Genomic DNA, 13,588 nt, shown 5'->3' with positions numbered 1-13,588 from the left:
AAGATCAAAGGAGGGCACCTTCTTATGCAGGGATCTTCTTTGTTTCCCTTTTCTTGTCACTTCTATTAAGTATCATCTGATATATTTATCAGAGTATAAATTGTTTAGTCCTGTCATGGCTAAATGTTAATAAATAATGGTCCTTAAGGATATAAATGAAAGGCTCTTGTGCAGAAATATTGTCAGTTCTCCATAATTATTATTTTTGGACACTGGTACTTCATGGGCCAGGAGCCCCAATTGCAAAGGATCTGATGTGTTAACAAATTCACTTTTTTTGTTTGTTTTGGGGTTTTTTTTTTTTTGTTATTTTTACTGTATTTTCCTAATCGGCAAACAGACTTTTTTTGAACCTTTTTTTGAGGCTAAAAACCTGAGATCAAGGTGTTGGCAGGTGTGGTTTCTCCTGAGGCCTCTCTCCTTGGCTTGCAGATGGTCACTCTCTTGTCTCTTCATATGGTCATTCCTCTGTGTGCGCACGTCCCTGGTGTATTTTTTTAATATTTATTTATTTATTTTATTTTTGGCTGCGCTGAGTCTTATTTGCGGCACGCAGGATCCTCATTGCGGTGTGTGGGCTTCTCTAGTTGTGGTGTGCGGGCTCCAGAGTGCGTGGGCTTTCTAGTTGCCCCACAGCATGTGGGATCTTAGCTCATTAGAAGGCAGATTCTTAACCACTGGACCACTAGGGAAGTCCCTCCTTGGTGTATTTCTGTGTGTCTAAATTTTCTCTTATAAGGACACATCATATTGGATTATGGCTGACCTAATGGCCTCATTTTTTTAATTGAGGTTTGACATATTAGTTTCAGGTGTACAACATAATGATTTCATAATGATATGTATATGTTGTGAATGATCACCACAATAAGTCAACACCCCTCACCTTAAATAGTTACATTTTTTTGTGTGTGATGAGAACTTTTAAGATCTACTCTCTTAGCAACTTTCAAATGTGTGATACAATATTAACTAGTCACCATGCTATAGATTATACCCCCATGATTTACTTATTTTATAACTGGAAGTTTCTACCTTTGACCCCCTATAGCCATTTCTTCCACCCCAAAAAATTTTTGCAGTTTTAAAAAACTATCCTTATGCCTGAAAAGATTGGGAACTACTGCTCTAAAGTTGTTAGTGGTGGTCTGCAAGAGATTTATCAAAATCTGAGGAGTAGGAATTTTTTTTTTTTAATCTTAGTTTTTATATTGGTTACCAAGCACTTGGAAGAGGAAATAGAATATTCAAAAACAGTAATGTTGAACATTTAGAAATATTTTACTTAGGAAAAAATAAGTTTGTATATAGAAGATGTTTTAACAAAAAGGAAAAATAGAAGCTAAATCCTAAGATGCTTTATATTTTACTCCACTTTATTCAGTGCTAGAATTCTGGGCTTTGCTTAGGGTCAAACTCTGATAGGATAGGAAAACCAACAGTGATGATTGAAGGAGACAATAAAATACCTGGGAAATTTAACATGGTATATGGTTGTGATTATATTTTGCATAAATTTGAAGCAACTTACTGTACCAGTTGTATTCATTTTAAAAAAAGTACTGTTTTGCCCATGTCCTGGGGCTAACTTATTGTATTAATTAGTGATGAGAATTTTGGCCCAAATACAGCTAAAGTGTTTACTGAAACTGGATTATCAAGATTTTTGTTTTTGGCCCCACCATGCACCTTGCGGGATCTTAGTTCCCCAACCAGGATTGCACCCAGGCCCTTGCCAGTGAAAGAGTGAAGTCCCAACCACTGGACCTCCAGGGAATCCCTGTATCAAGGTTTTTAAAATTATTTTCCTATTAAGATCTCCAGAGAATATTTTTACAGTCCCTAAGTTAAATATTTTTGATGTCTTGCGTGATGAGAACTCTTAAAGTTTCTGGGTCTCATAACAGATTACTAGCTATTTGTTCCAGAGATGTTTATCCACCTGGACTTCTAGGAAAATAATAACCATTCCAAAGATTTCATTTTACCCAGTAACCTACCAAATGAGTAGACGTAGGCTAGTTCTTTGCTTAGGCAAAACAAGAGTACGTCAGTGTTTCTTCGAGTTGATTGTTATCTTCCATCACTGTTACTTTTTAAATTACAAATTATTCTGAGTTTAATTTTATTGTTATCAATATAGCTTAAGGAGGGTAGTTTGGTAATAGAATGTGTAGTGGTATATATTTGCCATTGACAGTGATTTGGGCCTATTTTCCACTAGCTGGCTCTTAAGATATCTCTGCTTTGTGGTTCGTATAGGAATCAGCAATATATATCCCAGATGTTTCTGTTCTGTGACACCCATCGTTATTAGTGAGTTATTTTTTGACTGGAACGTATGCCTCCATCGAGTAGGTGAGCTTTTTAACTCTAAGTTTGTCATCACTCTAAGGTTCTAGTACTCTTTAAGAAACTGCTCATTAAGAAGAACAGCTGGCTAGCACCTCAGATATGAACCATTGCTAGTGTGATGTTATCAGTCCTGTTTAATGCACTGGTTTATCACAGTTTATCGGCTTCAGGGTGTTTCTTCTGTGTTTTATCCATTTTTACTTGTTGGCATATAGCATATACATATAGGAATGCTATGTCACAGATGTGGGTCGTGTGTGTGCTTGTACTTTGCTGACTCTGGAGAAATTTGCATTCCCAAGAACACAAGAAATTTTATCAACAAACTCAAATCAGAATATAATTGCTTACAGGGACTTCACTGGTGGTCCAGTGGTTAAGACTTCGCCTTCCAGTGCAGAGAGTGTGGGTTCAGTCCCTGGTCAAGGAGCTAAGATCCCACATACCTTGGGGCCAAAAGACCAAAATGTAAGACAGAAACAATATTGTAACAAACTCAGTAAAGACTTTTAAAATGGTCCACATTTTAAAAAAAATTTTTTTTTAATTGCTTACAGTAAAAAGTTTGAGTTTTTGTTTTGCCACACAACTTGCAGGATCCTAGTTCCCCAACCAGGGATCAAACCTATGTCCCCAGCAGTGGAAGCACAGAGTCCTAACCACTGGACCACCAGGGAATTAAAAAATGATTAAGACATTTTTAATAGCCATGTGTGTATAATTGTAAAACCTAAACATTAACTCAGCAAATCAACTGATGAATTACATTAAGCTTTTTATCCATTTCCACTTTTGCAGTGGAATGATGGTCTTTCCCTATCACTGCTGCCTGTCTTTTGAAGCCAACCACTCTCACCGTATTTATAATAAACAAGGGACAACTTTACTCAGCCGATGTAATATGTACAGCTGATATTTCTGAGATTTGCTTTAAAATAATCATGTAGAAGAGGAAAGGTAATGGATAAAATAAGATTGGCTGTGAGTTGGTTGTTGACTAAAGCTTGGTAGGGTCTATGAATTCACTACAGAGTTTTCTCTGGTTTTGTATTTGAAATTTTTCATGATAAGGTTTTTTTAAGATGCAAAAAAAAATAACATCAGGCAAGATAAGTAGTGTGAACAAAACTTTGAAGGAAAAGAAACAGATGAATAGCTAACTAACAAACGTTGTCTTCTTCCATTCAGGCGAAGGAGTTTGAACTAACCCAAAAGGTATTAGGTATCCATTGAGGGGTTCTAATGGTGGAATGCCCTAGAAGGGTTAACGTCATGGGAGAACGAAGGGTAGATTGAAGGGTTGAGAACCCAGAGGTGGTGAGAGCAGTTCATTGCAACCTTGAAATCATAAGGAGGTGAGTAGTGTTGGTGAATGGATGGATAAAAGATAATCTGTGAAATATTTTAAAGGATAAAGAATAGCTCTGCATCTAGGCTCTCAGTTAGGTGCTAGTGGCAGCACAGTGAAAAGAAGAGATTTTTTGCCTCATTTGCCCAGGACTTAGATTTGAACCATGTTCTGTGTCATAGTGGAGTACATACCAAATGATTTGTTGTAGCTATGACAAATTTAGTCAATATTTTGGTATTCTGTCTTTTAGTAAATCAATATTGACAAGCTTCTTATAGTTTCAAAGTTTCTTCTCTTTCCAGGAGTAATTAAAAATGAAGGCATCATATTTTATACTACTTAGGCAGAACTGCTAGAACGAAGTTTTGCAACTGAAGAGCTCAAATCCACAGGTGCCAGCTAGATAGAAGTGTATCACAGAATTGTTGAGAATTTGCAATTAACTTTCATTTTAAGGTTTTCTTTTAGGCTGTAGAGAGTCTTCTAAGGAAGAGGCTCTATGAGGAACGTTAGAATTGAAATTATTTTGAACCTTATGAGAAAATGTTGCCTTCCCACTATGTTTGTGGGAGTGTAAAATGGCTTTAACTCTCTGGAGGGTGGTTCAGCATCACTAATAAATGTGCTTGTGCCCATCTAGCAGTTCCACTTCTAAGAATGTGTCCTAAGGAATTGTTTATACACGTGTATAAAGAAAGACATCTGTACATGACCGTTCAGTGCAGCATTGTGTATATTATGGAAAACTAACAACAATCTAAACATCCACCTGCTGCAGGGGATTGATTTAAATTATATAGTAGGTCCATAGGATAGAATACCGTGCTGTCATTTAAGAGAAAGAAATAAATTTGTACATACGCATATAGAAAAGTGTCCAAAACTTATTACTAAATGAGCAAAGCAGGTTAAAGAACAGTAGAGTTATCACTTTCATCTTTGGGCAACTTTGGGAAGTGGAATTGTGTGAGAATTTCACTTCTACTTTGTATGCTTTTGTAATGCTTATATATTTTTATAAGCATTTAATATTTTATAAGTTAATAAAGATAGAGCTGTTGGCCCAGAGAGAATCCCTGTTGTGCATATCAGAATTATTAAGCTTTAAATTCCTTTACTGCTATATATGTAGCCACCTCCTCAGCCAGATAATCACGGAACATGTATAGTCAGATATGTTTGTCTGTGTTTTAAAAGATTCTACCTGCCCATTGTTCTTCATTCTTCTTCATTATTAGTAGAAATTTTCATGAGACCAATCAATGAAAAGTTTTGTCTAAACGGTTTAAGATATTTATAAAAGAATCTGTTTCTGTACTCTGTGTCACTACTAAACTATGGAGTGGTTTGGGGTTTTCTTTCTTTGGGGGTTGGATACGTTGTTTTCACTTCAGGATGACTCATTAATTGTAGAGACACACTTTAGGATTTTCTTTTCCCTTCATGGTTGTGAAAATGCAATACTTGGCACATAGGCAAATCAAAAGAGTTTTTGCAAAGTGCCTACCCTCTTCTACTTGGATAAGAGAAACATTTTAAAATAGCACTTAACATCATTTTTATACATAGTATAGTTACATAAGCAGTTACTCACTTCGTGATTGTTGAATGAATGAATGAAAAAAACCCTGACAAATCTAGGTAATATAAATCCCAAGAGAGCCAGGAATGTTAATCTGGACTTGTTTGTCTAACATAGTGCCAATAATAGGTGCTTAATTTTTTTTTTAATTTCTTTTTGGGGATTCCCTGGTGGACCAGTAGTTAGGACTGTGCACTCTCACTGCAGAGGGCCCAGGTTCAGTCTTTGGTTGGGGAGCTAAGATCCCGCAAGCTGCTCGGTGGCCAAAAAAAAATTTTTTTCATTTAATTCAAATGTTGCTATCTAAAGTAAATAGTAATTACTTTAATAAATAGAACCTATACATTAAAGTCCTAATTTTCTTCTTAACTCCATTACTGTGTGTGTGACTTCTTACAGGTTAGTATTTTTATAGCTCTGTTTCTTCATCTGTAGAGTAATGAATTAGACTCTAAACTTAAAACTAAATTTTTTATCAACCGGAGAAATTTTGCCCAAACTACTGAAAGTATAAAGATATTGATGCCTTATAAATATGCCTAACCCACTTTGTCTGGAGTAGTAAACACGGTTCCTGTTCAAGGTTTGAAAATAAAAAAGGTATGGATTGAGAGGAGGCAAACACAGAGCTAGGAGAGGTTCCTTTCCAGTCGAGTGCAGAACATGGCTCTAAAGCATGATCAGAGGCTCCAAACACAGTAGGACAAAACCTTTAGAAAGTCTTTAGAATATAGCTTTTTAAAGAGGTAAATCAAAGTTCATTGAGGATATCATCTTTATTTGATACTTAGAAACCTAAAATCTTCCTTATTTATTATTATTAAGGATAGAAAGAGTCTGCATCCTTGGTTAGTTTAGCAGTAAGTATCTGTTTCAATCATTGTTAAATGAGTTGTGAATAAAATATTTCTTTTTCTTCAGTGTTATCTTAAAATAATTTAAGATCTTAGTAGTTTCATTATTTACAGCATGTATTCTTATTCTATTACTTACCCTGTCTCTTCCAAGTACAATGAAGTATGTTTTCTCCTCTATAATATTGCTGTTAATGAAGTTTTTCATGGGGAAAGAAATTCTTACTATGGACTGAAATAAGATTTTTTTTTTAAAACTGGGTTTTAATTACCTCCTATTCTAGTAAATTTAGAGCCTTTATAGACATCAGTTTATTGTGCCAAGCCAAGTAGCCCCTAGAGGGAGCATAAATTTAGGCAAAGGAGCCAAGGGATGATAAGTGTTGAAGGAGAAGAGATGGGAGAAAAGGAAAACTTTATCTTGGCTCTAAATTACTAAATCATGGTGTTTCTTTAGTCTCTCTTAATTGTTTATCCCAACACGTCTGTCTTTTCTTCTCTTCAGCCCTGAATTTCTAGATCCTTTACCTGTATTAACTTGCTTCAGATTGTAAGCCTGACTTACAACTTACGCTACCCCAAGTATGTGAACATTTCCCCAGATCTCTCTGCTCTTTCTCTTTTCTTAGAGTTCATCTCTTATTTTCCAATAATTCTTATTTATTTATTCTAATGTTTATCACTTATCTCTTTCAGACTTTTTTTTTTTGCATGTTTCCCACATCCCCTTTTCTCACATTATTTACTGTAGCAAAATTGCAGAATTGAAATACACACTGTTGGAGATGAGTGAAAATAATTTTTAGCCACAGTCAGGTTATTAGTAGCACTGCCTCTTTGTTTACATATATTTAAAAGTTCCAGAAACCCATTTAAATTCTTATTTGCTACAAACACTAGTCTGTGCACCTGTGAGTCAGCAGGACAGGTATTATTCTTTCTGTTGTGCAATGAGAAAACAGACTTTTGAGACATTGCATGAATTGCCTCAGTCAGTGCCAGGATTCACAGAAATGTAGAGCAAAAGGCAACCCAATGAAGATTTTACTTTGAGGAACTTAAGGTTCACCTATAAAAAGTGGTTTTTCAGAGATCGCCAAACTAAGTTGTAGGCTAGAACTCCAACTTCCTAATTCCTAATATTGTACTTTTTCCTAACACGCTCTTTCTCCTCCCAAGGTAAAAAGCTTTATGTTGCAGTACAATGGCAGTGTTTTTCCTCAATATCTCAGTTTGGGTTGGAAATGGAAGATAAGCATATGATGCAGCTGCCACATTAGTTCTCAGAGAAGTTGGTCATGTAGATAAAATGTACATGTATATTTATTGCATTCTTAAGTGTTTCTTGGTTTAAAAATTGAGGGTAATAATCATGCAAAAAGAGTCTAACATTCTTTTCCCGTCTTCCTTTTTTACTGTTTAGTCATTCAAATGTAGAAAATTTAAGGATAGAAGTATTTAAGAATAAACTCATATGTATAACAAAATTTTGAATAATCAGATTCAGAAATTAAATCTTAAAATTGATGTTATTTTCTTTTAACCCTTATTGAAAATTTTTCTGACTTTTTTTTCTTAACTGTATTGAATTGATTTATTGGCCTACTAAAAATCTTTTACTACTTCAGAGTTATTCTGTGTATCTGTTGATTTTTATTATTTAATAAATATCAAGATAGTAGATTGGGCTGAACACATTGATTTCAGAATACGTTTTAGAAGCTTATCTTTTTAGTGAATCCCAGTTTAAGGGTTATTGCTTTCAGAAAGAAGAAATTTGGTTAATTGTGGCTTCTGATTGGTTGGAGTTTAGAGAAATTAGGTTTCTTGAATACAGAGTCTTTTATTTTGGGGAGGGGCGGAAATCCTAATAATTTTATAACAATACTGTGTGAACAACCTGATACCAAAGCTCTGAAAAAGAAACCAGGCCTAGGAGATGAGGAATCTAGGGAGGATTTTTAAGTTGAGGCTGTTTTAGATTTTAAAATAGTAACTTGTGGCTAATAGGATGAAAATAATCATTAACCCTCTTAATAAATCTGAAGTAATATTATTGCCCTTGAGAAAAGTGGGCACTGCAAACTGTGATGGTATTACTCAGCCTGCCTTTTATGTCAGCCTGAGCAAGAAGAGAGTTTCTCTTTTTCTGCAATACATGCCTATTTTTAACATACTGAGTTTCACATAATATCAAAAATGTCTGTAAAATACACCTTTCTGGCCCTGAATTAGTGAGTGTGCATATTTGTCTTTACTTTGAAATCTCATAATTGGGCGCTAGATTGCAGAGTGATTTTAAAACTTAGGGAAGCCACTATATCCCAAAACATATTTTTTATGAGAATGAGAAAAAAAAGTGTAAAATTTAAATTAAATACCTAGCTGTTAACACGAGAATTCATAAAAGTAGAAATAACCTCAATATTTTCTTTCAAATTTAATGGTAGAGGATAGATGTTATAAAGCCAAAGGAACTAAAAAGGGACATTTTTGAGAAAATGGTCTGTTTGTATGTATCTAAATATATATTCACTAACAGGTTTTGTCAGAGACTAAAATTGAGGAAGAAATTTGACTTTCTGGTGGTTTGTGGAGAGAGTTGATCAGAGATTGCTTCTTGGCTAAGTTGCTGTGTGCATAGGCTGTTAACAATTGTTTCTCTGGCAGCAGATCTTGTTCATCAGGATTGCATCATTTCTGGGAGAATGGCCAAGGTCCACAGCCGCAGTACAAAGACTGTCTGAAGCATATGAGGCCTGTTCTTTTTCTGAAGCGGCACTCCTCTTCCTGTCAGTCCTCTTCACAGGATTACTGAAGCAGACTTGTTCTGAATTTCTTTCATCGGATTGGCTGTTTATTGGACTCTTGTCTCCCAGCTGCTTCCGGCTCACCTGGCTGATGCAATTTCTTTTTCTGAAATCTCTGTTGGAGTTGTTCTTAAAACACTTTTTGTCTGTCTTCTCTGAGAGTGACCTGACAGATCACACGGGTCTTGTGCTTTCAGCAAGTCATATAGAGAAGAGACTGTCAGAATGGCAAATACAGAGACTATTGACTATTTCTGAATCCAATTAAAAAGACAGGGGTAATTATAAACCATTTCTGGCATGTTCTTAAAAGCCTTTTCCTTAGAAACTATATGTAAATGGTGACTTCTCAAAAGAGTACTCGGTACTGGAAGACAAGTTGGTTCTGCTTCTGAGTCCAAGAACTTTCTGCTGTTCCTGAGGGTTCTGATGGATTGTAGTTAAACTGAAATGAAATTGAAATTCCGAAGCTTTCATTTTTCCGCTACTGTATGCTCATGTACTTATTTCTCTTTTTACTCCTGTCATTTTTTTCTTTATTTGTTGTTGCTAAAGGAGTCTGTTTCTTCTTTGGTGTAATTTTTTTCTTGTTCCTGTTTACTGTTACCTTTGTACCTTTTATTTTTACAGTTCTGAGTATGCTCTTTTAAAATTGTTTCTGAAGAATAGTTTATTTTCCAATTTTTAATAAAAAGTTAGAAATCCATAGGATGTCAACATAAAGAACATTTACTCTACTGCTTGGTAACTGGAATCCCACAAACAGCTCTTTCCAAATATATGATATATAAACATTTCAGATATTGATACTCCTTTCTGGCTGATGTTAAATTTGACTTTTTCCCCTCCTAAGTCCTGTGTCATCACCTATTTTTTTCTTTTTGGAGTGTAGAAAGCTCATTAAAGCTCTATTTTCTACATGTTTTCCATTGTGTAGTTTACCACAAATGGAATTGACTCCCTCTTGTCACTCTTTATATGATAGGAGAAGAGGATGGGGGGATGGTATGGGGGAAAGAAAGGAGTAATATGAACTTTAATAGATAATGGTAGATCCCTGTCTGACTGGAGAGTAAATTTGACATTTGATTAAAGAAAAGCCTCCTTATTTAGGAATGGGTCAGTAGAGAAGAGAAGCACCTCCTAGAAGAGATTAAAAGGAAGGAATCCTTTGGGAAATGGGAGAGGATTCTGGTTTGAAGGAAAGAAAAGGATTACCCAGAGACAGTATTTACTACTTCTTAACTCAAAGCCTTTCCTACCCTTTCTTTAGGTTTTGGCTTTACGGGAAAATAAGGTTAAAGGACAAAGAAAATAGTACTAAATGGAACACAGGATGGTAAACAAGGCAGTATACAGAAATGAAACAAAATTACTGTTAAAATATTATTTCTGTAGGATTCTATTCTGTGTGTCCATCTGTGTTATTTCTTTCTATCCTGATTTGTTTCTCAACTTTTTCTAGGTCTTCAGAGCTACTGGCAGATAATTTGGGGGGACTTCATATTCAGAGGTCTATAAAAAGGTGACTGAGCCAAGTAAATTCTTTTAATTTATTTCAATTTTTGTACCTTAATGAATGCTAAAAACTATAATTTTGATATAATAATGATCATAATTTTTTTAGCAAATATTCTCAGATACCTTCTATGTGTCAGGCCCTGTTCTAGGCTGTGGAACTACAACAGGGGATAAAACACAAAAATCCTTGTCTGCATTGAGTTTATATTTTGGTAGGAAGAAAGAGAGAGAAATTAACAAGTAAAAGATACCTTGAAACTGTTCCATCTAGAGATGTTAATTCTTATCAGTTCTTTCTAGGACAAATCTCCAAACTATGTGATAAATTAGTAAGTGTTATAACTACTAAGCTTGGTAAACTATAGTAGGAGACTAATGTCTCATAAAAGTAGAGTAATTACAATAAAATATTGCATATAGATGATCTGTTAGAAGTTCTTCAGTTAACATTGTGATAGCTGTATTTTGTATGTTATTTAGGAAAGGAACTAGTCTCGGGGTTATATGAGAAATTAGGTTTTATCTTTTTTTTTTTTTTTTTTTTATAAAGGCCTATTATTGTAAAAGTGTTATTTGAAACAGGATAACTGAGGTAATCTAAAATGCCTTCATCAGAAGAGTGGAAGGGTTCATATAAAATTACACAAAAGGAAAATAGATGAATTCATGAAAGTAGTTAACTACTTAATCTTTCTTAAAGTTATTTATCAGCTATCCAAATTAGCTAGGTTGGGATTTCATTAAGGAATGTATTAATCACTTATTCATTTATTAAGGAGATATTATCTGAAGTGATTTTTCCATCTTTTCCTTTTAGTATATCTTTTTTTGACTCTCAGAAAGGTAACCACTGTCAGCTTAGTTTTTTAAGTTTTCTTTCATCTAAACACCTACTTTTTTTATGGGCATATAACAGTAATGGCTATGACAAAGGATTTTTTAATGGTTTTGAGTAATTGGTTCTTTACTGAAGTATAACATGTGATTTAGATTCCTATATTGGTCAAGGGTAGTAAGTATGATCATTATTAAAACTCTGTTCTGGTTATGTAGCCAAGCAGCCTTTGGGTGCTTTTTTTTTTTTTTTTTTTTTTTGAGAATTATTCAGTGATACCAAATAGAGAAAGAGTTATAACCAACAATCCCCAATGTTCAAAAATGCCTTTTTGGGCTTATTTGATAAGTATTCTCTCTTCTGTTATTTCTAGATTTTATTTCAGTTTCCCAAAGGCTTGGAAGGTGTACTGCTCTCCTCTGTTTGGTTATGTTGTTAGGGAAAGGAAACATTTATGTGTAAGATGGGCCCAAAGACAGAAAGTTACATTAGTCACTTTTCTTTCATGAGCTGTGAGGAAGCAATAGATAGGAAGATTTGCCCTTTTCATTTCAGTCTCAAGTCTTAACATGTCACCTCAGGTTGAGTAGGAGCAGGTGTATTACCACACCCAGATTTAGAGAGTCCTAGATCCTTTGGTGAGATCCAGCTCTTTCAAAGTGTACGTGCCAGGGAGGACTGCTTAGTTTCTAGCTGTTCTAGCATTCTAAAATAATGATATAGAAGAGTAATACTATCTTTACATGTTCTCAAAAATCCTGGCCTGATGCACTGTTCACAATTGGTTTTCTTTTCCATATTAGTTTGCTTCATATTTCAAAATGAGTCAAGCATCTCAGATCATCTGCTGTTTTAAAATTTGCATTAATCCCCTGGATTGACTCAATTAATGGTATACTTTTCATTTGATTTAATTTTTTTAGTATAAATAATCATTTTCTGCTGTCTTATTTGTCTTACCGTGAACCAGTGTATCAATCATGACTTCTTTTTGTAGTCTTTTTTGCAAAAATCTTTATTAACCTGGGTCTTAACAGTCACATTGACTTTCTTCCCTCCCACATAAAATGCTTCATCCCATTCTTTTAATGTTTTTGTGTGTGTGTGTGTGTGTGTGTTTTTACAAAACTGTGAAATCACTAATGTAAAGTCAAAGTACACTTTTTCCCTCTGCACTGTACCTCCAAATCTCTTAATCTACTTTTGTTTACACTACCAATTTTGTCTTTCTGTTCCCAAATTCCGCTGGCTGTGGTCACCGGCTCAAGGTATCCTCCCTCACTGCTTTTCCATGCAGAATTTTCTAATTTTTATTGTGAAACTGTACTCTTTGTGTTTAATGGTTTTATTCATACCTAGCAGTGGGTATTACCTCACAAATGTAGTTACTAATTACATCTTCTCCGAAAATTGATTTTTTTTATCATCATGTTTAATTTGGAAGGAATAACATTAAACTATAACATTAAAGTAGTAAATTCTCTTAACTATCCTCTATCTTAAAACTTGTTAGTTAGGTCCTAGGATTCCAAAAGAATTTGTTTGATAAGAGTGTGGAATGGGAGAAATGTGCTCAGTAATGAGCAGACTATTACTTTCCCTTTATCTGAAAAGGAAAAAAATTAAAATAGAATTGAAAATTGAACGTAAGTTTTGCTACCTCACTTTGTGGAGCATTAATGTAGAACATAGTAAACACAGGACAGTGCTGATCCCTTGTACTTGTTTTATATTTATCCCTTAAAAGCTTTATTCAAAAAATGAAAAATATTGAGTAGCATTTGCAGTAAATTTAAAGAACTATCTGCTTAGTAGATATTTTCCTTTTCTGTGCTAGGATTCCTCATGTCCATAACATGTTGGTTGAGGCTCTGCAGCTCACCCCCACTCTCAGAGTGGCCAGTCTCCAATAATTGGACCCCGTGATTTCCACTCTCTGCTGTGTTGGACGTCATGAGCATTGCAATCCCTCTGGGAGTCACCACACCAGATACATCCTACTCAGATATGGCTGCTGGATCAGAGTAAGTGCTGTTTCCTAGGTAGTAGGTACATTACCAGTTTGTGTGGAGACAGATTTCTTATGGGCATCTAATAATAAATATGTGGGATTTTCTAAACCCAAGCCTAGCCCATTATAAATTACATTAGACCTTTCCCTTTCCCCCATAGAAGCTGGAGGGAAAAAAGAATTAGAAGGGGGAGAACAAGAATTTGGGTGGGTCGGGATTTCTGAGTAAATAATTAATAGAATTAAATTTTCAAGGTAGTGATTACATT

General features: G+C 34.8%; 1 protein-coding gene across 16 annotated transcripts in view; it reads left to right on the top strand.

The window, feature by feature from the left end:
- SETD5 (SET domain containing 5) overlaps positions 1–13,588 on the top strand; it is a 75,762-nt gene that overhangs the window by 20,872 nt on the left and 41,302 nt on the right. For 10 of the 16 annotated variants that reach the window (XM_057705300.1, XM_057705298.1, XM_057705315.1 and 7 more), the window contains exons 2-3: positions 10,418–10,477; positions 13,146–13,332. The exons of 1 other annotated variant lie outside the window; for it this stretch is intronic. In XM_057705300.1, the coding sequence (XP_057561283.1) occupies positions 13,262–13,332 (71 nt within the window). In that variant the 5' untranslated portion in view covers positions 10,418–10,477; positions 13,146–13,261. Of the gene's footprint in view, positions 1–10,417; positions 10,478–12,111; positions 12,201–13,145; positions 13,333–13,588 lie in introns of all 16 variants that reach the window. 5 more of the 16 variants (XM_057705309.1, XM_057705305.1, XM_057705307.1 and 2 more) reach the window with 2 other exon arrangements.

The sequence above is a fragment of the Hippopotamus amphibius genome, chromosome 13 (genome assembly GCF_030028045.1).
Source record: "Hippopotamus amphibius kiboko isolate mHipAmp2 chromosome 13, mHipAmp2.hap2, whole genome shotgun sequence".
Taxonomy (NCBI): domain Eukaryota; kingdom Metazoa; phylum Chordata; class Mammalia; order Artiodactyla; family Hippopotamidae; genus Hippopotamus; species Hippopotamus amphibius.
The sequence above is the reverse complement of the archived record's forward strand: the minus strand, read 5'-3'. Positions and strand labels throughout refer to the sequence as shown.